This window comes from Drosophila novamexicana, unplaced genomic scaffold, assembly GCF_003285875.2.
Source record: "Drosophila novamexicana strain 15010-1031.04,08,12 unplaced genomic scaffold, DnovRS2.1 tig00000512-arrow-arrow-pilon, whole genome shotgun sequence".
Classification (NCBI taxonomy): domain Eukaryota; kingdom Metazoa; phylum Arthropoda; class Insecta; order Diptera; family Drosophilidae; genus Drosophila; species Drosophila novamexicana.
In genome coordinates, this window is record NW_020824809.1 from 129449 (window position 1) to 155221 (window position 25773).

The 25773-nt window shown below is 38.4% G+C and overlaps 1 protein-coding gene across 5 annotated transcripts; it reads left to right on the top strand.

Moving 5' to 3' along the window:
- Positions 1-2375: 2375 nt before the first annotated feature.
- On the top strand, positions 2376-24408 carry LOC115761864 (forkhead box protein P1). 5 transcript variants are annotated; one of them, XM_030703856.1, is made up of 13 exons: positions 2376-2460; positions 2652-3202; positions 3602-3779; positions 7005-7188; positions 7757-7801; positions 9393-9469; positions 10018-10119; positions 22810-22973; positions 23034-23168; positions 23246-23307; positions 23382-23608; positions 23704-24107; positions 24163-24408. In XM_030703856.1, exons 1-8 carry the CDS (start codon positions 2401-2403, stop codon positions 22960-22962), a joined length of 1350 nt encoding a protein of 449 aa, XP_030559716.1. In that variant the 5' UTR covers positions 2376-2400; the 3' UTR covers positions 22963-22973; positions 23034-23168; positions 23246-23307; positions 23382-23608; positions 23704-24107; positions 24163-24408. The 5 variants fall into 5 exon arrangements, with proteins under 5 accessions (XP_030559716.1, XP_030559718.1, XP_030559717.1 ...); XM_030703858.1 differs by lacking the exon at positions 22810-22973; XM_030703857.1 differs by lacking the exons at positions 22810-22973; positions 23034-23168.
- The last annotated feature ends 1365 nt before the right edge of the window (positions 24409-25773 follow it).

Here is a 25773-nt window from a genome sequence, read left to right on the forward strand (position 1 = left end):
AAATTACTCTGAAGTATTTGTGTGCGGGTTCATGCTTTAATGTGGAGCCGAAAAACATTACCCTTTGACTCTCAGAATGAGGACTCTCTCCTAGTAGCAAATGTGACATTTCCTACTATTGATGCTGATGTTCTAAGGCCCATGTTTCGAATCTTCCCAGGTATTCTAGCAACGCCTGTGTGGCAGTGCCTATTAGAGGACTCCTGGTCAGCACGGCAGTGTCACTGCTCACTGCTGATACCGAGCTGGCTGTTGGCATGTCAGCTGTGAAAATTGTGTGGAGAGGGACCGAGACGCTGCCTTGTGGGACTCTTTCTTTCTTTCACCATCGACGACTACTGTTCTATCCTCCAAGAAGCTACTCACTAACTGGAACAATTGTGGCGTTAAGAGGCTCTTTAATTTGCCGAGAAGTGCAGGGTGTCACACTCTATCGAGGCCTTGTTGAATAATTAAGAACACTGCTATCACATATTCACTGTCCTCCATGGTCTCCAGCGAAAAATTGACCAATCGGTTTAGTTGGTCTGGGGTTCCGAAACGTTTTCGAAAGCCAAACTGTCACTTTGGAATCGCCTGTGTCACGCTTGTGAGCTGCAAGATCCGGTTGCCTTTCCAACATCTTCGCAAGGGCAGGAAGAAGACCGATCGGTCTGTTCGCGTATACGTCTGTGAGCTGATTCTTTGGGTTAGGGATCATCGTGATCAGTGCGGACTTCCAGATCTTTGGAAAGTGTCCTAATCGTAGAATGCTGTTGAACAAAAGAATTACGAAGAGCAGCGCTCTACTAGAAAGAACTTTTATGGTCCTATTGTCCAACTTGTTTGTAGAGAAGCTACACGCGACTTGGAAAACAACAGCTGACTTCAGGTTGGATAACGTAGAGAAATGACGTAGACACAGGCCTCATACGCGTCAATGTTAGCGTCGCAGAAACTGTAAACTTCTAACTCTGCTGCAGTTATTGACTGTACTTTCTCAAAACTGACGCAAAGATCCTGCCAAGCTGTTGCCAAGGATGATGGCAGATAATGGTTACCGTCGAGAAAGTTTTGTTTTTATATGGTTTGGATCTCTTTTGAAGAGGTGATACAGATATCAGCGACAAAACTAAATCACAAACGAGTCGAAGTGCTTTGGTGCTGTCGCACCCATCATCAAACTTTAGAGAAGAATCTCTGTCATCTTTTGGTATTCCTACCAGCAGCATTACTTGAGCACCATTCTCGCAGCTTGCAACCACCATTTGCCAGAATTCCAGTTGTGCTACTCCTGTAGTGTTTACATGTATACGAGGTGGCAGTCGACACTGCCTTTCACATGGAATGTCCACGTTTAGTCGCAAACTTCTATGGCTTTTCCGCCCTTAAAGACTCACGTTCGTACGCGATGCATGGGGTACGGGGCGCGTACTTCTTGCTTCTTTTGTTCTTCTTACTTACTGTTTTTACTTTTGCTACACAACTCTATTTTCTACCGACTAATTTTGAATTCATTTTAATACAATTTACTTCACGTTCGTTCCGTTCCTTAAATTTACATTAACTAGAAAGCTCAATAGAAATAGAACAGGAAGACATTAGATCGCAAAGAAAAAATGTCTATTTAACTACTTGTAATTGCTTTTATATTTTGGCTTGCCAATCCACTTGACCTTTTTCCCTTTGGTATTTAAATATTTATCCACGTGCACATTTGCATTAAGACTTTTCCTCTTTTTGTATACCCTGAACCCATTGAAAATGGTCTTGATCTCCGACCTAATAAAGTATATATATTCTTGATAAGCATCGATAGCGGAGTCAATCTAGCCATGTCCGTCTTTCTGTCTGTCCCTATGTATGCACGCAAGGTTATCAGGACCTATAAAAGCTAGAACTTGAAATTTTAGCTGTAGGTCCTTCTGGTGCCTGCGCAAATCGTGTTTGTTTCCAATAATCGATAACTTACTCCGTTTCCAGGCAATCGATAAAAAGCAAATTTTATACCTATCGCCACCTCTCCGCTACCACCGCAGAGCTATAAATCAACCAACTTGTATTGCCCGCCACTTTAAGCCACAATTTAAATACAATTGACTTTTTGAGAATACTCAACTATTCTATGGTACAATAAGATATATTGTAGAAAACTTCATACACACAAAAATACAAAACCGACACACAGATACTGCAATCGCTTTTTTTTCAATATTTTTATCATTGAACATTCTCGAGTTAAGGCACAAGGATCACAGGCTTGCTGGTAGCTGACAACGGTGCCGCTTTACATCTAACGGATAACTTCGTAACTGAGTGCAGAGTGTAGAGTGCAATTTGGACCCGCCAAATTACACAATAGCAGTGACTCCAACCGTGAGCAGACAGGCATTATAATTGACAATATTTATTTGTTGCGTCATGATAGAATATGAAGCATACCCGTTTAACTTACATATACGGAACATTCGCTTTCAGTTAGTGAGTTAAAACAAGCTGCTTAATATAAATTTGTAGATAAAAACTTCATAATTCTCAGTAAATGTAAATGTGTCAAATTTTAAGATGGTTCATAACCGAAAAATTGTTTATCCTATTCTGTAACAAAGTGAGATAAAAACTTATCAAAATAATATTTTGTATTAAATCTATATCTCTTTCTGTTGTTTCAGATATTTATAATGCTTCGCTTTCCTGAGGAAGGGTTTGCTGAAGATAATAAAGCATCTCCCCAAACAGATAAGCAGCATCAAAAAGAAATATTAAGCAAATCGCATTACCACACGCTAATATCCCCGGAAGTTTGTTCAGAAACCTTCAAGAATAATTACTCACAAAAAGATCGCTTTCCTAATAATATGTCATATGCAACCCATATTGTAAAGTCGAGTTCACCAGCTTCTAGCTTAGGAGAGTCAGTGTTTACCTCTGAGTTTGGTAATCAAATACTAGCATCTCAAGGTCAACAAATACAGACAATGGCCCCCAGTGGTGATATTAACTTTTACAGTTTTCCTGATTTTATATCTGACCATGAAAAGACTATTTTGTCAGATGCTGAAAAGCTTCTAATATCGAAAGAGAATGATATTTACAGTAATGAATATAATCAAATACATGATGTTTTTGCTATTCGCAAATATTATCATCCTTTATTCGCTCATGGAATATGCCGCTGGCCAGGTTGTGAAGTGGATTTGGAAGATATTTCCTCGTTTGTAAAGTAAGTATTTAATTATTAGCGACTCTATTTTACTCATGCTAGTCAAAAACAAGTAAGAGGTTCTAGTCGGGAGCTCCCGACTTAGCGGGGGACGAGTTATCGGGATTCGACTTTATTAGTTGTTTAGCTTTGGTAAGCTATTCCGTTCTTTTTTATTTATTTTTAATTTTGGATTTAACGTTATCTAGCTCCTGAATTTTATGTGCTATAACGCAATTGATCTTGATAGTCCAAAATATACATATTTATATTTGCTGAGAAGAATATATCGTCATCTGAGCAGAACGTAGAGTCAGCTTTATGAATTGCAGGGCTTGTAAAATAATATCCATCTCAGTGAGCCGGCCAAAACCCAAACATCATTTGTATGCATTTTCTTTACGATTGTCTCATTAACAGGCATCTAAATTTGGAACATGCGTTAGATGATCGATCGACAGCCCAGGCTCGAGTACAAATGCAAGTTGTTTCACAACTGGAATCTCACCTGCAAAAGGAAAGAGATCGCTTGCAAGCTATGATGCATCATTTATACTTATCAAAACAACTATTATCGCCATCGAAAATGGATCGAAAGGTATTTATATTATTATTTCAAGTATTAATAAAAATACCTGCCAAATTTATTTTTATTTACAAAATAAAACGGATGGTCAGAAAAACATTGGACAAAACCAATATAGTATTTTAAATTTTTAAACTATTAATATTAATTTCCCGTTGACCTTGGGCCAACAAACTAAAAAAAGATTATCACAATATATTAATGATGTCTTTGAGTACCGAAAATTTGTTTAGCGATTCGAAACCAAAATGTTATTGAAGTATTTTCTGCGTAACTCAAAGAGCACAGCAGCTGCGTAATTAGTTATGCTCATTTATAAAGTTATTGATACCACTTCAAACCAAAATTCCTTTTTATACCCTGAACGCATTGAAAATGGGTATAACGGGTGTAATGTATTTGTGCAAATGTATGTAACCGGCAGAAGGAAGCATTTCCGACCCCATAAATTATATATCAGCATCAACAGCCTAGTCGATCCAGTCATGTCCGCCTGTCTGTCCGTCCGACCGTATGCACAAGGACCTTACAAACTATAAGAGACTTGAAATTAGCTGTAGGTCCTCCTAGTCCATGCGCAGATCGAGTTTGTTTCCGATAATCGATAACTTACTCCGTTTTCAAGCAATCGATAAAAACCGAAATCCTTTCTTTTGAGCAAATTGGGTATATAATATGAACTAGAGGCACCAAATATACCTGTCGCCATCTCCCCGCTACTACCTCATAGCTATAGGTCAAGTTAATAACTAACCTTCTATTGCCCAACAATTTAAGCTACAATTTTAATATATACACAATAAATAGGGGAAAAAAAAAGTAAGAATTTGATAGAAGTAAAGAAGTGTATGCTAGATGTATAGAGCTTAGAAGATAGGATAAAGAGATAGTAATGGGAAATAACCGGGGGAAAGTGTATAGTCTGTCCGCCAGCTTTGCCCCTGCTCATAGCTGGGAGTGGTCAGTGAATTTGAGGATTTATCTCAGCAATATTCTCTTCTAAGGGTTGCATTAGTTGCATTATTTTAGGATATTTTAATTTATGCTTAAGGAAATTTGATAATATAGGAGCCTTCAGAATGAATTGCTCAGGAAGGGATTTAGGTATCTCTTGGATTTAAAAACGCCCACTACCAATTGTGACTCTCACATTGATTGGGCTTTTTTAAATCTCTTCAGTGAGGAAGTTAGCGCAAGAAACGAGTATCCTAGCACGGTGTATAGTTACCACAGTGGCAGCTCTCTAAGTGTTCAGGATAGGGTAAATTAAGTTTCTATATCTTATCATTATATTTATATTTAACATTATTTTTGGGGTCTTATATGTACTTGGGTTCAAGGTATTTTATAGTCGGGCGCCTCCGACTAGAGCACTCTTATTTATTTTTTCTTTTATTTAAAAATAATCCAAATTGTACCGAATCCATCGTTGCAATTAAAACAAAAATTTGTTAAATAAAACAAAAAAGGCTTTATCAAAATTGACCCGATTCCAGAGTTCTAATAAATATAATTCAATTAAATAAAATAAATAATTATTTTCTCTGTTCCTTCGCTGTTACCCATCTTCGAGGCTCTTTAGGAGCCTATTGTGCCAATTGATAGCGACAAAAGCAGTAAGCAACGACTTTCCGTTTCATCAACGCAGCATGGAAGATCAAAAATACTTCCGCACCTACCGATAAAAAAAGATTCTTTGCCATTATCCGTGAAAAGGTTTCCCACTCCTTCCATAGAAAAGTTACCTATTCGAGCAACTTCTTCAAGGGGGACCGCTAAGGGTCCGACAATTTCGGTTTCCGATCCTGCAACCCCAACTCATAGTGATTTGCTCGTTGAACGACCCACACTGTTCACGCATAAAGGCGTCAATTTCGCAGGGCCGTTCTATATCAAAAATTACACATGCCGAGCATGCCTCATCACCAAATGCTATGTATGCCCCCAACAAATGGACTTCGACAATGGCAGAACGTTCGTCGGAGCCTCCGAAACCTTCTCGCGTGATTTAATAGAAACCAGAAAAAGTGTATAAATTCGTCCAACAGCCATACAAAATTGTACTGTCGCCTTAACCCTCCTAGCGCCCACATGGGTGACTTATGGGATGCGGGAGTAAAGGGCTTCAAGACTCTCTTTTACAAGGCCACTTTCTCATTTAAACGTTTGAAGCATTATCGCCACTCCTTTGCAATAAAGAAGCTTGCTTGAACTCGAGGCCAATCTCACCATTATCAGAGAACTGGGCTGACCTACAGGTCCTCAGTCCAGGCCGTTCCTAGAGTGCGGTCCTCTTATATCGATTTAAGAGCCTGAAATTAAAGAGAGTGCAGTATCCATCCTTAACCGTTGGCAATGTCTCAAGGCCCTTAATCAGCCGTTTTTTTCGTTGGAAAGAGGAATACCTCAAGGAGTTGCACAAATGGAAATGGAAATGACAACATCCAACGAGAAAGCTTCAAAACAGTAACATGGTTATAGTTAAAGAAGATAAATTTGAATTCAACGTTTGTGGCTATGCTACGCATCCAGGCAAGAATGACATGGTGGCGAGTCTGGCGTGCCCTCCGATTCCATGGCGATTCCAGCTACGACTTTGTCGTCGCTCCTGCAGAGCATTGGTGCACTGCCTACTGCTGCACCTACTGCACACTGGTGCACCTAGGAAACCACCCAAAACCCTTCGAGAATGTCTTGACAGATGCTGGGGTCCATCGGCCCGGTACCGTCTCCTTGCTGCTCGGTGTGGATCATTATCCGCAAATTATCCGCCTGAGTCTGGTACCCAGCCATGACGATCTGCCGGTGGCGCAGAACACCATATGCGGATGGGTCCTCTCAGGAACCTGCACCAGTGTCGTCTGGTGTGACACCTTACCTCCCTTATTTCCATGGATCTCCAATTCCAATAGTATTGCAAGGGGGCGGGATTTTCAGACCGCAAAGTATGCTACAAGGTCGCTACCTTCAATTTTTCTCGCTGCTTCCAAGCAATCAAGATATAGCTTAAGAAAAGTAGCCCAGCTGCTATACTTTATAGTTTTTGATATGACACTCGAAATAAATCAGTGCAGGATATCAAACTCATTTTTTATAGAAGGATCGTTGTAGTTAAAGTTCACATAATTTTATCGAAATTATAATAAAGAATATAACCTCTCTGCCCATAATTTTGTTCATTGCATTTTATATATATTTAACCTTTTTATACCGACTATTTTAATATTTTATTTGTAGGATGTTTCCGGAAATGACAAGAGTTTATGCAGTGGAACATCTCCACATGTAATAAATAATGTAGTTCGATCTCTATATCGATCGCAATCTCCCAGCTCGGTTAACCTTCCTATTGTTAACTCTAGTAGTTTATCGGCAGTAAAAAAAAGGAGTCATGAAAAAAATACGTTTTCTGTTACTGGTGGTAAGTCTTAGCACAATATTTTAATATACATATATAACAGCAATTTAAACTTTAGATATTTTGAAAGCGGTTAGCAACCATTTCATGGAATCGGCTGCTCATATCTGTTATAGGAAAATGCCTGTTTTGAAGTAGTTATCAAAATATACTGCCCTTGTCAGCGACCCTATAAACATTTTTATGATCCTCTTAATTTGTTTGACTTCCTTACGGACAGAATTAAAGGAATTATAGTATAATATATGCACATTTTTTGGGGAGGTGACCCTTTTTGGAAAAAGGGGGATAGAGCTGATTATGTTGATTGTATTTACAGATGCGAGTGTTGGGGACATGGGACTAAGAGCCAATTTAAAGAATATTATTGCATGGCCCTTTTTAGGACGCGTGGGGGCTAATAGTCCCAGTTAATTTATTATCTAGTTAAAATGTGTATTTTGTGGTTAAATCTTGAATGAAAGTAGTAGTATAAAGATTCTGCGTATGCCTTATTTGGGCATTCACGATTAGAGCACTATATTTTACTCAAAATGAAAAAATTAAATTTTTTATCATTCTATTTATTTAGGCTTGCCGTACATGCTAGAAAGGGCAGGACTTGATGTACAACATGGTAAGTAGGTATTGATAAAATATTGTATCTCAATTTCATGTGTGTTTGATGGTTACCGACAAAAGTATACCAAGCCTATAAAATCTAATTTAAAATTTCTTTTTCTTTTTGTTATCAATTAAAAAGATGTACATCATCGTTTTGGAATATTCATTAATGCATCGGGTAGAGAATTTATCTAAGATACATTTTCCGGTCTAATTACTTAAAGTTGAAAATAATTTCATTTTGCGATAGTACTTGCCTTTGGCCTCTGGGAAAACTAATTGAAATATTACCAGTATTCTTCAAACTGTTCTTAAATTTCTTTTCACGCGAATCCCGATGCAACCTACTGCATCCCAGTAGTAACTTGCTAACCAGTACTTGCTAACTAGTTTAATATAAAAGATTTAGTATGAGGAATATAATATTCTGAACAGAATATTGCATATCTTATTTATAACAAACAAGTTATAGGCTCTAGTCGGGAGTTCCCGACCAGCTGATACCCCGAACCCTCTTAGAGATTTCTCAGTTGAGTGATTGTGTTTTACTTTTGCTCAAAGATTTGTATATTTTGCGCTTCTAACCTGCAGAGAGGGATTTGGCGAAAATTATTTGTAAAGGCTGATAGAGAGATGTTGTACACGATTTTAGAAAAAGTACTGATAAACCATTACAGTCAGATGAAGAAGTTATTAAGGCTTATAGCGGCTGCATAGAAGTCTTCCGTTGAAAATATAATATTTTATTAATTTTAAATGTTAGGAAGCTAAGGGAAGAGCCCTCGTCGCAATTATAACATTTTTGAAAGTTCGAGCTAAAAAATCTGGCAAAGAGATCTGCTATACTTGATTCCGAATTAGCTGATAGCGTCCCAAGTGTCATAATTGACGGCAATTGAGGTTGTTCTTTTCGAATTGACAAACGACCATAACTTTTTTGGGCAAGTCTTAATCTCATCCTCGATATTGAGTAAATATTGGTTATAGAGAAATTTGTTTTAAAATTCAAACTCTCGTTTATGTAGAGAATATCTTTCCCAATCGGAGGCTCTCCAATATTTACAGAATTTCTTAAAGATTTTCTGCATACATGTACATATACACATTCATCCACCTCTGCTTTAAATTCTGTCAACTGAATAATTTTTTTTATTTTATAATTTTCTTTTTATATTCAGAACCGATTGAAAATGTATGTAACAGGCAAAAGGACACATCTCCGACCGCATAAAGTATATAAAGTATATCAATAGCCGAGTCGATCTAGCCGTCTGTGCGTCCGTCCGTCTGTCCGTCCGTCCGTCCGTATGTATGAACGCAAGGATATCAGAACCTATAAGAGCTAGACTCGTGAAAAATTTAGCTGTAAGTCATCCTAGTGCCTGCGCAGATTGAGTTTTTTTCTGATAATCGATAACTTACTCCGATTTGTATGAACTCAAGGATGGCAGAGCCTATAAGAGCTGGAAAACTTCTCTATTTGTCTAATTTTTCTGTCCGACGACGGCCAGAGCTCGAAATCAAGAAAATGCTCAGCATTTATATATATATATTTTTTTGTAATTTTTAAATTTAACTGATTGCCACGTTTTTGTTATTTACAGAAATACAACGCAATAGAGAGTTCTATAAAAACGCCGACGTTCGTCCACCATTTACATATGCTTCCCTTATCAGACAAGTAAGTAAATACAAGAGTATTTAAAAGTTTTCGCAGCTCTCGCACGTCTCAGCTGTGTCAAACAAAATTTAATTTCCAACTACAAAACCGTTAGTTTAAATTGTGCAAGCGTCGCACCACTGAAATGTTTAATATATGACAAGCCCCAAACGGGAAAATTAAGACTAAAACGGTGCCTAGAAAATCTCGACCAGCAAGGAAGGGAAAAAGTGGTCAAAGCTTGTTGCATGGGGGAGTCTAGGAATATCGACGGAGGTACTAAGCACTTTAGAGCGCTCCAAATTTCGCAGGGGTGGCTACGCCAAGCTCAGGATCCAATTTGTCAGGTTGGCAAAGCTTGTATATGCTGATTTGATGAAACTATTTTAGCATACAGCATATGTACTTTTCCATACAAAAATGCATTGTGTCAGTAATTTTGTACACCTTTACCGCGTTTTGGCCAATGCATAGGCTTGTTATAAAGACCCTTGCCTAGTGCTTTAAGTGTTAGCAGAATACCAATTAAAATATTTAAGCCATATTTTTATTTCCATATTTTATGAAAGGCTATCATTGACTCACCTGACAAGCAGTTGACACTAAACGAAATATATAACTGGTTCCAAAACACATTTTGTTACTTCCGGAGAAATGCAGCAACTTGGAAGGTAATTACTACAGCATAAATGTAAAAATAATATATTTATATATAAATAATATTAATAAGTATAATATTTAAATTTTTATTTTTAATATTTGTTATACACGATAGCTGCCAATGAATTTCCAAATATTTAAGTTTCAGTAACATAAATTAAAGATTGATAGATTGATGGTGACATGTTGGCAATCAAAATACACACAATGTCATAAATAACTAAATGCAGTAATCGGTCGACTTAAATTAAATACAAAAAATGGAAGCTGATCATGTGATCCCTATAAAACAGTCTTTTGCTTAAGTAAGACTAGGTAAATGAAAACTTGGCAAAGTCTACCCGATGCTAATACAAGCATACATAGCCGTTAAGACAAAGTTTTATTGCGAAAAAGCGCAAAAATGTAAGATTCAATGCGCCCGTGACTATGAACGAAACTAGACCGCTGTTGTAAAATACGCTGCTGGCCAATAGCAAAATTGTAAAGGTGCACCATGTCACCTTTAAAAGAACCCTCGGAGTAGCCCATTGCTGGTGGTGGTAAGCGTGCGGTGATTACCGTAAAGTCACTGTTGAGTTGTCAATGTTTTTCACAACTGTTTGAAACCAGATCCAAGAATTAAAGAATTTCAAGATTGTCTTCTATATTGCTTTTTTAATCGAAAGTTATATATTAGTTCATATGATGGGAAACAAGGATACTACGTTAAAGGATATTAATGTTTCGTCTTCCCTCATGCGGAAATTGTTAACTCTGTCTTGGGGTCCTACCGCGTTTTTAATGTTGTACCTAGAGTCCATTGTCAGATTTTTATACCCTAAACCCATTGAAAATAGGTAAAAAGGGTATTATTTATTTGTGCAAATGTATGTAACAGGCAGAAGGAAGCAGCTCCGAAGCATCTCTTAATCAGCATCAATAACCGAGTCGAACTTGCCGTCGGTCTGTCCGTCCGTCTGTCCGCCCGTCCGCCCGTCCGCCTGTCCGCCCGTCCGTCCGTCCGTCCGTCCGTCCGTCCGTCCGTATGTATGAACGCAAGGATATCAGAACCTATAAGAGCTAGAGACTTAAAAAATTTAGCTGTAGGGTCCTTCTAGTGCCTGCGCAGATCGGGTTTGATTCTGATAATCGATAACTTACTCCGTTTCCAAGCAATCAATAAAAATGATCGATTTTCTGTTTTTTAAGCAAATTGGGTAAATATTAAGAGCTAGAGTCACCAAACTTGGTATGTTGCTTCTAGAATATTACATATATATATAAAGTATCTTTCATTTTATGCCTATCGCCACCCCCGCTACCACCACAGAGCTACAAATTAAGTTGATAACCATACTTTTATTGCCAACCAATTTAAGCCACAATTTAAATGCAATTGACTTTTTGAGAATACACAAATATTGTATGGTACAATAAGATATACTGTAGAAAATTTCATTGAGATCGGTTTAGAAAAACCTAAAGTTATGTTTTACTGCGCAATTGGATGGGGCAGCTAGCGCAAATTCCAAGAATTTCTGTATACATGTACACACACCATTTTCATGCGCACAGCAAGCGGTGCGTTCTGTTGCGAGTTCGAGCCCTACCGAGGAAACTTTTTTTTTTGGCTGGTGTGGCTGTTGAGTAGAGTCGTCAGCAAGTAATGCGGTCTGTCGCGACTTTGAGCCCAACTGGGTCGTCAGTAATGCGGTCAGTTGCGAGTTCGAACCCTGCCAAGGGAACTTTTTTTTTTTTTCAATTTATCTTTATTACTTCAAACGAGCGCATAGCGCGAACTGCATTTGGTGTTGGAACAAGAGGGGGTTCAGGGTATTCCCTAGTCGGAAGCTCTCAACTAGAACCTCTTACTTGTTTTTTTTTTTAAATTTATCTTTGTTACTTCAAACGAGCGCGTTGCGCGATCTGCATTTGATGTTGGAATAAGAGGATTCAGGGTATTCGTTAGTCGGGAGCTCCCGACTAGAACCTCTTATTTGTTTAATATTATTATTATGTAATTGCATAGCCCGTAAGATGGAGATCCGATAGAGGAACACATTGGTCTCAGTGGTGTTCCTTCCTTGTGTGTTTATGGTAGTCCATATATCATCGGAGGTATCGCTGTTGTAGTCGTCTTATTTCTAGCGTCCTTTGAAACAAGACCCATCCTAAATATCTGGGCTAGGAAGTTATTATTCTTTGTCTGTAGTCTCGATGTCGGATCATGGATCAGTGTTTTATAAGCGCAAAGGTCGCCTAAAATATTTGATTTTTCATTTTTATAAAAGTCTACATCCAATATTACTCTTATCCGACGACAGAACTTGAATGTCTTTATTTTCTTTCAAGAATTTGAGTGTCTATTTCACTGAGTCCAGTATTGCTCGATTCCTAGAGTTTTGGTTGTTCTTAGTTTTATGCTCTTAAACGAATAAAGAGAATTCTGAGCTCGCCGGTTCTTATGTTTCTTTAATGGTTTGGACTAACTCCACTAAAAACAAGGATTAGTCATCATATATATATTATACTAGCGGGTATAGCCCGGCCTTGCCCGTGGCACGTATAAAATAAGTGTTCTCAAAAAGCTTTAAAAATGAAATAACTTTGAAATTGAGTTTGAAGCCGATCGGATGGTAAACAACAAAGTTTCATACAAATGTTTTTCGCGATTTTTCCATACTTGCGCGCGGAATTTCCCGAAGCCCCGTCTTAGCGTGCACCTTCATCACATAACGTAACTACAGTTAAAATTTGAGTTTCCTAGCTCTGACAGTTTGGGCTGTGCGTTGATCACCAGTCAGTCAGTCAGTTAGGACAAACAGTTTTATATATAGAGATTATATATAAAATTGTCCCGACTGACTGACTGATTGGTAATCAACACACAGCCCAAACCGTTAGAGCTAGGAAACTATACTGTACTGCCAATATATATCTGGTATTTCATACGTACATATACATATATGTTTGAAGAACTCGGAGTTTTTTGAAAAGCTATGCAGGAGAATAAGATGTACACAAGTGCGCAAAGCATAAGTAAGAACGAGGCACACTTTGCACATGCATACACACATATTTTTTGGGCTGCTAGGAATTTAAAATTAACAAATATGAACATTATAAAAAAGCAGGGAGATTGCGCGTTCATAGTCATCGTACGATTCTCCAGACCGGTGTTGAGCTGCCACTCTCAGCAGTCTTACTCTTTTTGGGCATCGCAAAATGAACGCAATGACGCATGGGGCTCGCTCACATTAAAAATTTTGTTGTTTCAATTATTTTGGCATTTAAAGCATCTATATACAAGAAGCGTATAGCCCCGTTTTCAAAAAAAATCATTAAACTCTTTAATTTTATTTTTATTTTCTGTTAAAACTATACATCATTCATAGCTTTAAGTGCCTATGACTGTGACTTATCGGATTATATGCTACTAAATAATTAATAAAACGTTTACTACGTACATACCTCTAGAATGCAGTACGCCACAATCTATCTCTGCATAAATGCTTTATGCGAGTTGAGAACGTAAAAGGGGCTGTCTGGACAGTAGACGAAATAGAATTCTACAAAAGACGACCACAACGTACAAGTGCCGCTGCTAGTAATTTAGTAGGTGTTAAAAATTCGATGGATAATAAGTTTTATATAGCGTTAAACTTTGGGTATGTGGGAAATTCGTCAAATAATTTTTTCCACATACATTTTTTCTCAATTTATTAATTAGAATATAATTTGCTAATCTAATTTATTCTATATTTGTACTTTTAAGAAATGAATTTGTTAAAAAAAAAAAAAAAAAACAAATCTGACCCTATAGAGAATACAGGGTCAATTTACCTATGTCTGTCTGATTGTACGTCCGTCCGTATACTGTTAGTGCCATATACAAACGTCATGGTTTGTTAGTCTATAGGTAATATTAAGTTTTCATACAAGAAGCTTTTTTTATATGTTTAATCACCGTACATAAAGAGTGATGAAAGTAAGTCGCAGCTTGCATCTGCTTATTAAAGGGATATCGATGAGAATGGGGAATTTGATATTTGAGTCAAGTTTATTATACTTCAAATTTATGAAAATAATAAAATTGACTGCGTTATAATGCTTTTGTGGTATTGAGCTACTTTTATAATATTAAAAAATCAAATAATAACAGCTATTTATTTTAGCTTAATAGATAACTAAAGGTTTGTGCTTAAAATTATAAATACAACTTTTTCATTCCATTCCCGTCGGTGAAAAATTTAAATCCGCCGGTACCATCTTGAACTCTAAGTCTATTTGAAAATATATTTAGGGTTTCGCCAAATATCGAACCAAAACGTGAAAAGTAATTAAAACCCGCATTTTCTTCAAAAGCGGTAAATTTTGCGTATAACGTAACAAATGAATTCTCTCAAAAATCTTTGAAAATAAATTTAAGTTTAAGTTGCGGGTGGAAGTTCCAAAATCGCTGAAACACGTATTCAGTTATCGGATCTAACCAAATTTAAAGTTTAAAAAATATCTAACCCTCTAATCTGCAAAAAGTGTTAAATATGTGTCAAATGAATTTTCTTAAAGATCTTTGCGAATGAGTTTCTATCCTTAAATATTGCGAAAAGTGTCAATACGTCTAAAATTATTTTCATAAATAACTTTGAAAATTAATTTGAGCACGAAACGTCATTTACCAAATCTTTTACATCCCCATCTTCTATCACGGATGAATTGATTGTTGGAAAATTGTGAAACAACCTCCAATGGAACTCGAAGAAAGATCTTTGATGAATGAATTCGGGGCCGATCGGATGGTAAATAAAAGTGTTTCATACAAATGTATTTCGTAATTTTTCCATACTTGCGGGTGGAATTTCCAAAAACCCAGTCGGAGCGTGCACCTTTACTACATAAAGTAATTACAGTGAAAATTTCAGCTTCCTAGATCTTGTTATTTTGATAGCTTTATAATATGGCTGTCCGACATTGCAAAAATGTTGCGCATATGGCAAACTTTTTAATTCTCAAGCACTACATACATTACACAAGAATGACGGGAATGACGGAAATGGAAATGGCGATCAGCTATAGTTCGTTAATATTTGTGTCCACCGACCTTGAGGGCGAAGATGTAATAACTCCATTTATTGATGGGGTCATCAAAAGGTCTAATCCCGGATCGAATGGTAAATGGTCTTAAAAAATCAGCGCCGAAATACCTGGCCGAAGGGACGGGTCATCGAGATAGCTACCACAGAAGACGCTTGGGTACATCGCTCCAAAATACAAACATCGAAAAGCGTTCTATCCAGGCAAGCAACCAAGTTAGCAATACTGGTTGTCAATGAATTAGTAAGCTTTTGCGGCTAGGCACTGAGAGAGAATATTGCGAATATTTCTACAGGGCCTACCAACTAAAAGTAAGATGACATCGGCGCAGCTTATTTCGACGCATATGAAACGTAAGCTAAACCTTTTGTTAAGCGACAACAACATAAACAATTTTTCCCAGTCTACTTGCTCTTCAGTCTGTCCTAATAATAATTCTTTTACTTAGACTATCACTTCCTCTAGTTCTAAACTTGCTTCTATTATTTAGCATTCCCAAATCTTCTTAGTCTTCTGGGCCTAACAATATTCCTAGTTGTCTACTCAAGGAGTGCAGTTCATCCCTTGTTTATCCATTGCTAAAGCTTTTTAATCAATCCCTTGAATCTTCTGTTTTTCCATCTCTTTTGAAAAAATTCTTACTCACTGACCATTCCCAGCTATGAGTAGGGGCATAGCTTGCAGGACAGGCTATACATTTTCCCCCATTACTATCTCTTTATCCCATCTACTTGCCACTCTATATATCTAGCATACATTTCTTTACTCTATTAACAAATTCTTACTTTCTTTTTCCTATTTATTGTATTTTCTTAAAGATTATTTTTAATTTTACTCAACGCTTTTTTTACCCTAAATCCATTAAAAATGGGTAAAGAGGGTACCCTAAATCCATTGAAAATGGGTAAAGAGGGTATTATTGTATTTGTGCAAATGTATGTAACAAGCAGAAGGAAGCATCTCCGACCCCATATTCTTCATCAGCATCAATAGCCGAGTCTATCTAGCCATGACTGTCTGTCTGCCCGTCCGTCTGTCTGTCTGTCTGTCCGTCCGTCTGTCTGTCTGTCTGTCTGTCCGTCCGTCCGTCCGCCTGTCCGTATGTATGAACGCAAAGATATCAGAACCTATAACAGCTAGAGCTGAAATTATAGCTGTAGGTCCTCCTAATGCCTGCGCAGATCGAGTTTGTTTCCGATATTCGATAACTTACTCCGTTTCCAAGGAATCGATAACGACATCCTGTTTTTTGAGCAAATTGGGTAAATATTTAGAGCTAGAGTCACCAAACTTGATATGTTGCTTGTAGAATATTAAAAAGAATGAAAATTCTAAGAATTTCTGTATTTATATACGCACACACATTCATGCGCGTCTGCTTCAATTCTATCAACAACATTGCAATTGCGATTGTTTTCTGTACTGCTATTTTAATTCGTTTTTTTCACAATAATACATATTGGTGTGGCTGTTGAGTAGAGGCATAGCGAGTGGTGCGTTCTGTCGCGAGCTCGAGCCTTACCGCGGAAACTATTTTTTTTTGGCTGGTGTGGCTGTTGAGTAGAGTCGTCAGCAAGCAATGCGGTCAGTTGCGAGTTCGAACCCAGCCAATGGAACTTTTTTTTTAATTTATCTTTATTACTTCAAACGAGCGTCTTGGGCTAGCTGCATTTGGTGTTGGAAAAGGAGGGTTCAGGGTATTCCCTAGTCGGGAGCTCTCGACTAGAACCTCTTGTTTTTTATACCCTGAACCCATTAAAAATGGGTAAAAGAGTATATTGAATTTGTGCAAAATCCAAATGTATGTAACAGGCAGAAGGAAGCATCTCCGACCCCATAAAGTATATATATTCTTGGTCAGCACCAATAGCCGAGTCGATCTAGCCATGTCCGTCTGTTTGTCCGTTGTCTGTTTGTATACATCCGCTAGCATTGACTCTAAGCAAGACTCCTTTCCGTGAAGAAATGAAACAGGTAAACTATCTCTTTAAGACATTAATGCTGTTGCACAGTTAAAACTTGAAGTGCATCCTCATCATACACAATTATTGGTTGCAAGGTTGGCATCAATAAACATTGGAAAAAATAGATCGTACGATGATAAAAAGTCTACGCTATAAAGCCGTTGAACCACGTATGGGATTATACAAAATGTTAATTGTTTACCTTTTCCCACATAGCTTATTGCCATTCATAACTTTTCCACTATATATGCAATCGGCGGCTTGCTATTGCACTGAATGACTTCACATTTGAAAAGATTTATGTAGATATATGTAGCAATATAAGTCAGCAGGCTGATAGCCAGTGGAACCTTAAGCTTGCATTGCAATTTACAATAACAACTCATCATCAAGATCAAATAGGCTCAATTGGATTGGTATCCAAAAGAAAGACAACGCGGCATTGTCTCTCAAGTAATGCCCAGCTCTCAAGCAGGTGAATAAATTCCTTGCCCCTATGCGTAACTGTCTTGGCGAATGACCGCCTTAATTTTGTGGGAAGGAGAGATCGTGACTCAAAAATCTTGAATTCAAACTTTCGCTCCAATAGCTTATATGCCTTGCAAAATCGGGCAGCCTGTCCCAGACCTTCGATAAGCAAGAATAATCGATTTGACTGAGAGTCATATTCACTGGAGAGAAGTGATGCATTCTTGAATTGTGTTATAAAAAGGAAGGTGTACATTGTCAGGGCCTTAAGAACGCTGTATTCTATCATTCTTTAGCTCTTGGAAGGACTTTGACCACTTCGAACACCTCCTCCGCGCAAATTATGATGGGAAATCGAGTGATATGAACGGTTTCTCCTGGTGGCTGGCGAAGGTGTCGGTGTGGTGTGTTTTTGTACCAGATCCTCTAGCTCTCGTATCTTACCTGTAGTGCTTTCATTTGGATAACAGCTGGTTCATACGGGCGAGGGTTTGTCCCCAAACCTGCTGTTGCATTAACTCTGAATCAACACATATCCCAAATGGCAGAGGAGATTCCCTCTTTATCTAAATGTCTGCTAAGTACATAGTGGTACCTGGGGTACTGTTTTCTATTTGGAGAATTGGTGAGCCTGCTCTTAAGACTTTGCCACTTTTTTTTACAACTTCAAGGGTTGGTTTAAAGCACTCAAACACTCACTCGCTAAAACGGTGAGCCACCATGAAATCATCATTTACACTCAACTATGAAAGTACATATTTTATGAAAAGTAGTTGCCCTTTTAAATGTAATTTAAAATTCGTGATTAAATTTAATTCTCTTTTTAAATGTAAAATCAATATATACATTAATCTATATTTGTTAACCTTAAATTATTCGTTTCTTTGTATTATTGCTTAATCAACTTTTAAATACCATTTTTATCTTCTTATACGTATATGTCCACACTTACAATTTAATAATTGCATGGAACCGTAGAATGCTATTCGAACAAATTTATCACTACATAAATGTTTTGTACGATACGAAGATGACTTTGGCTCTTTTTGGATGGTTGATGACAATGAGTTCATTAAAAGACGTCATTTATCTCGGGGTCGCCCTCGAAAATATGAACCATCTTCGTCACCAAATTCAAATTATTCAGACTGCGCAATTCATACTAATAAAGACTCCTGTGATAATTGTTGTCAATCTTGTACTAATACAGTTGCTGATCAGGAAAACAGAATAGAAAATAAGGATGTAAGTGAAGTCTGTCAGAAATCTTGCTTTAACTTATATAATGAAAGCCGAGGCAAAAAAGATCAAACAACTATTGATGAGGGTGCAAATGGGAGTGAGTTCAAAAGCAGATGTTCCAAAACTATTGCAAAATCGGAGGCAGTGGTTTCGGTGACTAACGACTTTATTAATACTGATGATGATGCAGAAACTATGCATCACAAAGATATAAATCATTTCTATTATTAGTCGCGTTATATATAACTGCGTTGAAAGCATTGCTGTTTATTATTCGAAAATTTATTAGGATTCGGCACAACATTGCCCTGATGTATGATCGAAGTTAGAGTTACATACAATATGCAAAAAGGTATTTATAAATAAAATGATAAGCCTATCTTTGATATTCATGAATGTAATTATTGTTGTATAAGGGGCTTGGGAGGTACCATAAAATTAAAGTACTAATATAATGTAGCCTACGAACTCATTTGGTGTACTGAGTTCTAAAAATGTATAAATTTAGTATATTGGTTTTGTTCGCAGTTGTGAAAGCATCTCCTATTATTTTAATAAAGCGTATTTATCACGATTAAAGCGTCTCCTACCCCATATCAATTGTCCGTCCTCCCGTATGCATATATATATCCTTGATCAGCACCAATAGCCGAGTCGATCAAACCATGTCCGCCTGTCTGTCCGTATGTCCGTTTGTCCGTCCGTCCATCCATCTGTCCGTATGTATGAATGAACCTATAAGTGCCAGAGACTTAAAATTTTAGCTGTAAGTCCTCCTAATGCCTGCACAGATCGAGTTTATTTCCGATAATCGATAACTTACTCCGTTTCCAAGCAATCGATAACAATCGATATCGGCATCCTGTTTTTTTTAAGCAAATTGGGTAAATATTAAAAGCTAGAGTTACCAAACTTGATATGTTTATTCTACATATATATATATGTATATATCAAGTATTTTTCATTTTATACCTATCGCCACCTTCCCGCTACCACCGCAGCCACAATTCTAATGCAATTTACTTTTTGAGAATACACACATATTCTATGGTACAATAAGATATGCTGCAGAATTTCATGAAGATCGGTTAAGAAACACGTGTTTGCGGCACCAGCGCAAATTCGAAGAATATCTGCATACATGTACACACACACATTCATGCGCGTCTGGTTCGCATACATCAACAGCATTGCAATTACGATTGTATTGTTTTCCGTGCGACTATTTTAATTCGTTTTTTGTCACTGCGACTCAATTATTGGTGTGGCTGTTGAGTAGAGGCTGTGGCAAGTGATGTTGTCTGACGCGAGTGCGAGACCTACCGAGAAAACTTTTTTTTTTGTGGCTGGTGTGAGGGTTGAGCAGAGACGACGGAAAGGGTATCCCCTAGTCGGGAGCTCCCACTAGAACCTCCTACTTGTTATACCCTGAACCCATTGAAAATGGGTAAAAACGGTATAATTTATTTGTGCAAATGTATTTAACAGGCAGATTGAATCATTACCCCTAAGTTATATATATTCTTGATCAGCATTAATAGACGAGTCGATCTAGTCGTTGCCGTCTGTCCGTCCGTCCGTCCGTCCGTCCGTCCGTCTGTCCGTCTGTCCGTCCGTCCGTCCGTCTGTCCGTCCGTCTGTCTGTCTGTCCGTCCGTCCGTCCGCCCGTCTGTCCGTCCGTCCGTCCGCCCGTCTGTCCGTCCGTCCGTCCGTCCGTCCGTCCGTCTGTCCGTCCGTCCGTCTGTCCGTCCGTGTGTCCGTCCGTCCGTCCGTCCGCCTGTCCGCCCGTCCGTCCGTCTGTCCGTCTATCCGTCCGTCCGTTTGTCCGTCCGTCTGTCTGTCCATCCGTCTGTTTCGTCCGTTTGTCCGTCCGTCCGTCCGTTCGTCCGTCTGTCCGTCCGTCCGTCCGCCCGCCCGTATGTATGAGCGCAAGGATATCAGAACCTTTAAGAGCTAGAGACTTGAAATTTAACTGTAGGTCCTCCTAGTGCCTGCGCAGATTAAGTTTGTTTTCGATATTCGATAACTTGCCGCGTTTCCGAGTAATCGATAAAAATCGATATTGAAATCCTGTTTTTTAGAAAATTAGGTAATGGTTTGAGCTAGAGTCACCAAACTTGATATGTTGGTTCTTGAATAGTCGTTCGCATAGATACCTTGCCGTTTCTAACACTCGAGCGTTACCACCATCCCTTGTCTCCACACAGAATCAACCACCGATTTCCCATGCTATGCATGCGAATGGATTTGTTACTGTAATCCTGGCTACCGCAGTCGTTGCCGTTAAAACGAGAAGTGGCGAGTTCGTTTTGGGTAGAGCGTTACCCGATTCTGCATCACAAATTAATTTTGTAACAGACGAGCTAGCACAACGATTGCAGCTGCGTTAAGAAGAGGCTAGTATCAGCTTACTTGGGATTGCTCAATGCATTACTCAAGTAAGAAAGAAGCTTTAAACAGTGGTGAAGTCGCGAGTCAATTGCAGTGAGTTCTCGTTATATTTGTGTTTTAAAGGCCATTTCAGGTTACCATCCTGACCATTCGGTCAATGTCAGTGGTTGGTTCCCTGAGAACCTGCAAATGGCTGATCCATATTTTCATAAGGCACACAAGACCGACATGCTCATCGAAGCTGAGACGCTCTTTGAGCGTCTGTCAGATTAAAGGATTAACTAACAAAACAAAAACTGATGAAATTTTCTAAAGTATATCTTAGTGTACCATAGAATATTTGTGTATTCTCAAAAAGTCAATTGCATTTAAATTTGAAGTCTTTAGCTCTTATAGGTTCTGATATCCTTGCGTTCATACATTAGGACAGACGGGCAGACAGAGAAACAGACATGGCTAGATCGACTCGACTTGATGCCGTTCAAGAATATATATACTATATGGGGTCGTAGATGCTTCCTTCTGTCTGTTACATACATTTACCCATTTTTAATGGGTTCAGGGTATAATAAGTTCCCTTGGCAGGGTTCGACATCGCAACTGACCGCATTACCTGCTGATGACTCTACTCAACAGCCACACCATCCAAAAAAAAAAAAATAGTTTCCCCGGTAGGGCTCGAACACGCGACAGACCGCATCGCTTGCTATGCCTCTACTCAACAGCCACACCAATAATTAAATATTATTGAGAGACAAAAAATCGAATTAAAATAGCAGCACAGGAAACAATCGCAATTGCAATATTATTGATAGAATCCGAAACAAAAGCGCATGAATGTGTGGGTGTACATGTATACAGAAATTCTTGGAATCCAATTGCGCAGTAATTTTAGTTAACCGATCGGAATGAAATTATCTAGCCCTATAGGTTCTGATATCCTTGCGTTCATACATACGGACAGACGGACATGGCTAGATCGGCTATTGATGCAGATCAAGAATATATACACTTTATGGGGTCGGAGATGCTTCCTTCTGCCTGTTACATACATTTGCACAAATATATAATACCCTTTTTACCCATTTTCAATGGGTTCAGGGTATAAAAACCAACATTAAATTATCTCAACAACACTGTTTCAACACCTACATCATTCTGGAAAACCCGGTATAACCATCGTTAGAACTATCTGTTGTTATCTCTGGGCTCCGATTGTAAACACACGCAATTTTTCACAGACTAATGTCGCTAAAAAGTCTAGTGCGAAGACAGAACCTGTTTTTGTTGGTGAGCCATAGTGTAAGTTGTCAAATTAACACGGGAAAGACATTAACTTAAATGTTAGATAACTGTCTGCTTCCTTTTAAAGCCTCGCTTTGCATTAACTGTTATCTTTTGGAAAGTTTTAGGAACAGAACAAAAACAATATGTAACATTTGCTATAATAGAGCTGGAAGCTCTTTTCAGTTAAAGAGATTAGGCTGAGTGCGTATGACTTGTGCAATTATGCTCTCTAGCGATACTTTGTCATGATAAATATTACTCTATTGTATGTAGAGTGACATTTTGGTACGCAACTGGTTTTTCCCGTTGGGCCGCGCCGGCTGGCTCATCGGTTCTATTTGTGCAATCATATCCTTGGCCCGAAGTCTGCAAAATCGATATCAACACTCTACTTCGTCGGTAGCAAAACAGACAACAACTAAGTGAAAATAACTAAAGTGAGACTCAAATATAAATTAACAGAAATAAAACACTATTTATCCTCTTCACTTTTCCAGGTTGGGCCCAGGTTCCGGACCCAGCGTACGCGCCCTATCTGAGACTATCACCTACTCTCGTGTCCCTCATGCGCGTGCCGGCAGTCATGCCCCTCTTACCATCATCAGATAATTAGCCGGACATTTCTTTCTTCAGTATTTGCATTTAATTTATTCAATTTCTTACAGTTATTAACAATTAATATTATTTCTTATTGCATTTATCTTTGCAGGATATCTCCACTCAACTATTTAAAATCTCATGCAAGCGGTCATGTCTTTAAAACTTCAACAGGTGCGTATAATTATTTGCATCATCTAACAGTTATAATTGATATTAATTTCTAAAATTTCATTTGTTTTTTAAAGAATACATTTTTATAAATACATCAAACTGAACAGACGACGAAAATTCATCTAAAGTAATAAATATGTATGTGAATATGCCACAAAAAATTATGCCGAATGGGCTCTGTGTGGGGCGGTAAGGGCGATATGACATGATATGCTGAATATATGGTTGGTTGGCAGACGCAATAACTTTTGGGGCCTTTCCATCACTCTTGGAGATCAAAAAAGATTTTTTTAATTAAAAGGTAATAGATATAAATATACTTATAAATGCGAATTTACGCATAAGGCTAACAAACAAAAACTTAATTTAAAATTCTCAAAATCTTTTCTCTTTCAGGGGGCTCAAATATGAGTCTGCTGCTGACTCTGCCTGTTGCTCGAGGCGAGGATGGGCTTTATAGAACTGATTCCATCGGATGATGTGGGCGTGGTCTTGCCCGAGGCCTTTTCTTAGCCTATCCCTCGGGATAGAGTTGGTAAAAAGTGTGCCGTTGACCAGGAACCTGGCCTTGATGGTGACCTACTGGCCTCTCTGGTTAGAGAGTTTCTTGGACGGACTGACGAAAGGCATCTAAGGAACGGTTCCTTGAAGTCTATTTGGCTTCTGTCACACTTATGGGTACCTTTGGGGCATGCGGCGCAGAATCGAATCTATATCGTCCTGGGTCACCTGGCTCTGAAGCTCATATAACTATGGCCAGCGTCCACCAAATGTAAACACAGAGTGAGACAAAACAAATGGTAAACAATAAACAAACTTTAGCAAACTCTTTCTTAATATCATATTTTATTACAGGTTATTTTGTCATGGCGGCTACCACCAAGCTATGATGGACAGTCGGAAACGCTTCGCCAAATTGCGAACGTGTCATACTGCTATCAACCGCGACAAGAAAAGTTCCAATGTTAAAGGACACTTTGGCAAGATCCGCTCCGTCGCTCTTCTGGCCATTCATGGGGTATACTGTGTGACAAGTGCAGCGCAGGCTCGATTCTACATAGTCCTGGGTCACCTGTCTAATAAATAAATGAATAAATAAGATCTGACAAAACTACCCTAATATTACATTTTTATCACGAAATGCCTTTGTCATTGCGGCTACCACCAGGCTACGATGAACGGTCGTAAACGTTTCGCCAACATGCGAACGTGACTTACCACCATTCGCCACAACAAGAAAAACTTCTCATGCTTACGGATATTTTGGGAATCTCTGCCTCCTTGTGCTTCTCGAATTCCACTACACGCTGCGCGATCATGGGCCACCTACTTGTGCCACACAACACATCAGCGGTTTGGATCCTAAAGCCAAAGGAGACTTCAGTCGGGTGCTTCTTCAAATTGGACGCCATATTATTACTGAACTGCTTGTTTCCCTTTTGGGCCGGGCCGGCTGGCTAATCGGTTCTCTGGGTGTAATCCCATCACTGGTCCGCAGTCCGCACAATTGATATCAACACGCTACTACGTCGGTAGCAAAACAGACCTGCGCAACACTTTAAACTACACACTCTATAAACATCAAAGGGAACTTCTTACAAATGAACAATGCAAGGGGTTGTGACAACAACTAAATGAAAATAACAAAAGTGAGACTCAAAGAGAGACTTCACTTTTCCAGATCGGGCCCGGTTCCGGCGTACCCTCCTTACCTGAGACTATCACCCACTTTCGTCTCCCTCATTATAGCCAGTGGATGGCCTTCATCAGCCCGTGTCGGCAGTCATGCCCCCTTTCACCATCATCAGACATTTCTTTCTTGAGTATTTGCATTTGATTTATTTGATTTTTTTACAGTTATTAAAAATTAATATTATTTCTTATTGCATTTATCATTACAGGATATCTCCACTCTGCTACTTAAAATCTCATGCAGGCTGACATTTTTTGGTCAATGCCTCAACAGGTGCGAATAATTATTTACATAATCTTATAGTTATAATAATTGATATTAATTTCTAAAATTTCATTTGTTTTTTTAAAGAATACATTTTTGTAAATACATCAAACTGAACAGACGCATGAGCTGCAAATGTTTGCCAGTCGCAGAAAAATAGAGTAGGAAAATATACTAATAAAAGGTAGTTGTTGCACCACTGAGAACCCGCTAAAACAAATACATATGTATATTAATATGCCTTTAAAAATATTATGACGAGTGGCATGTATATATGTATGAATTATATTTTCATTTTTTTGGCAACTATGCCTGTTGACCGCTTCATATAAACTAAACTTATCATAACTTAAAGTTATCCCACGTAGTCCATGATCTGGGGCAGCGACATGGACAGATTGCTGACTTGGCGCCTCGTGACCGTTTTTAGCCTGGGCACTTGAAGCGCACATGCTTTGACACTAGGTGTAGGTGATTTCGTCGATCGCTATGTTGCATCGTTAGCTTCT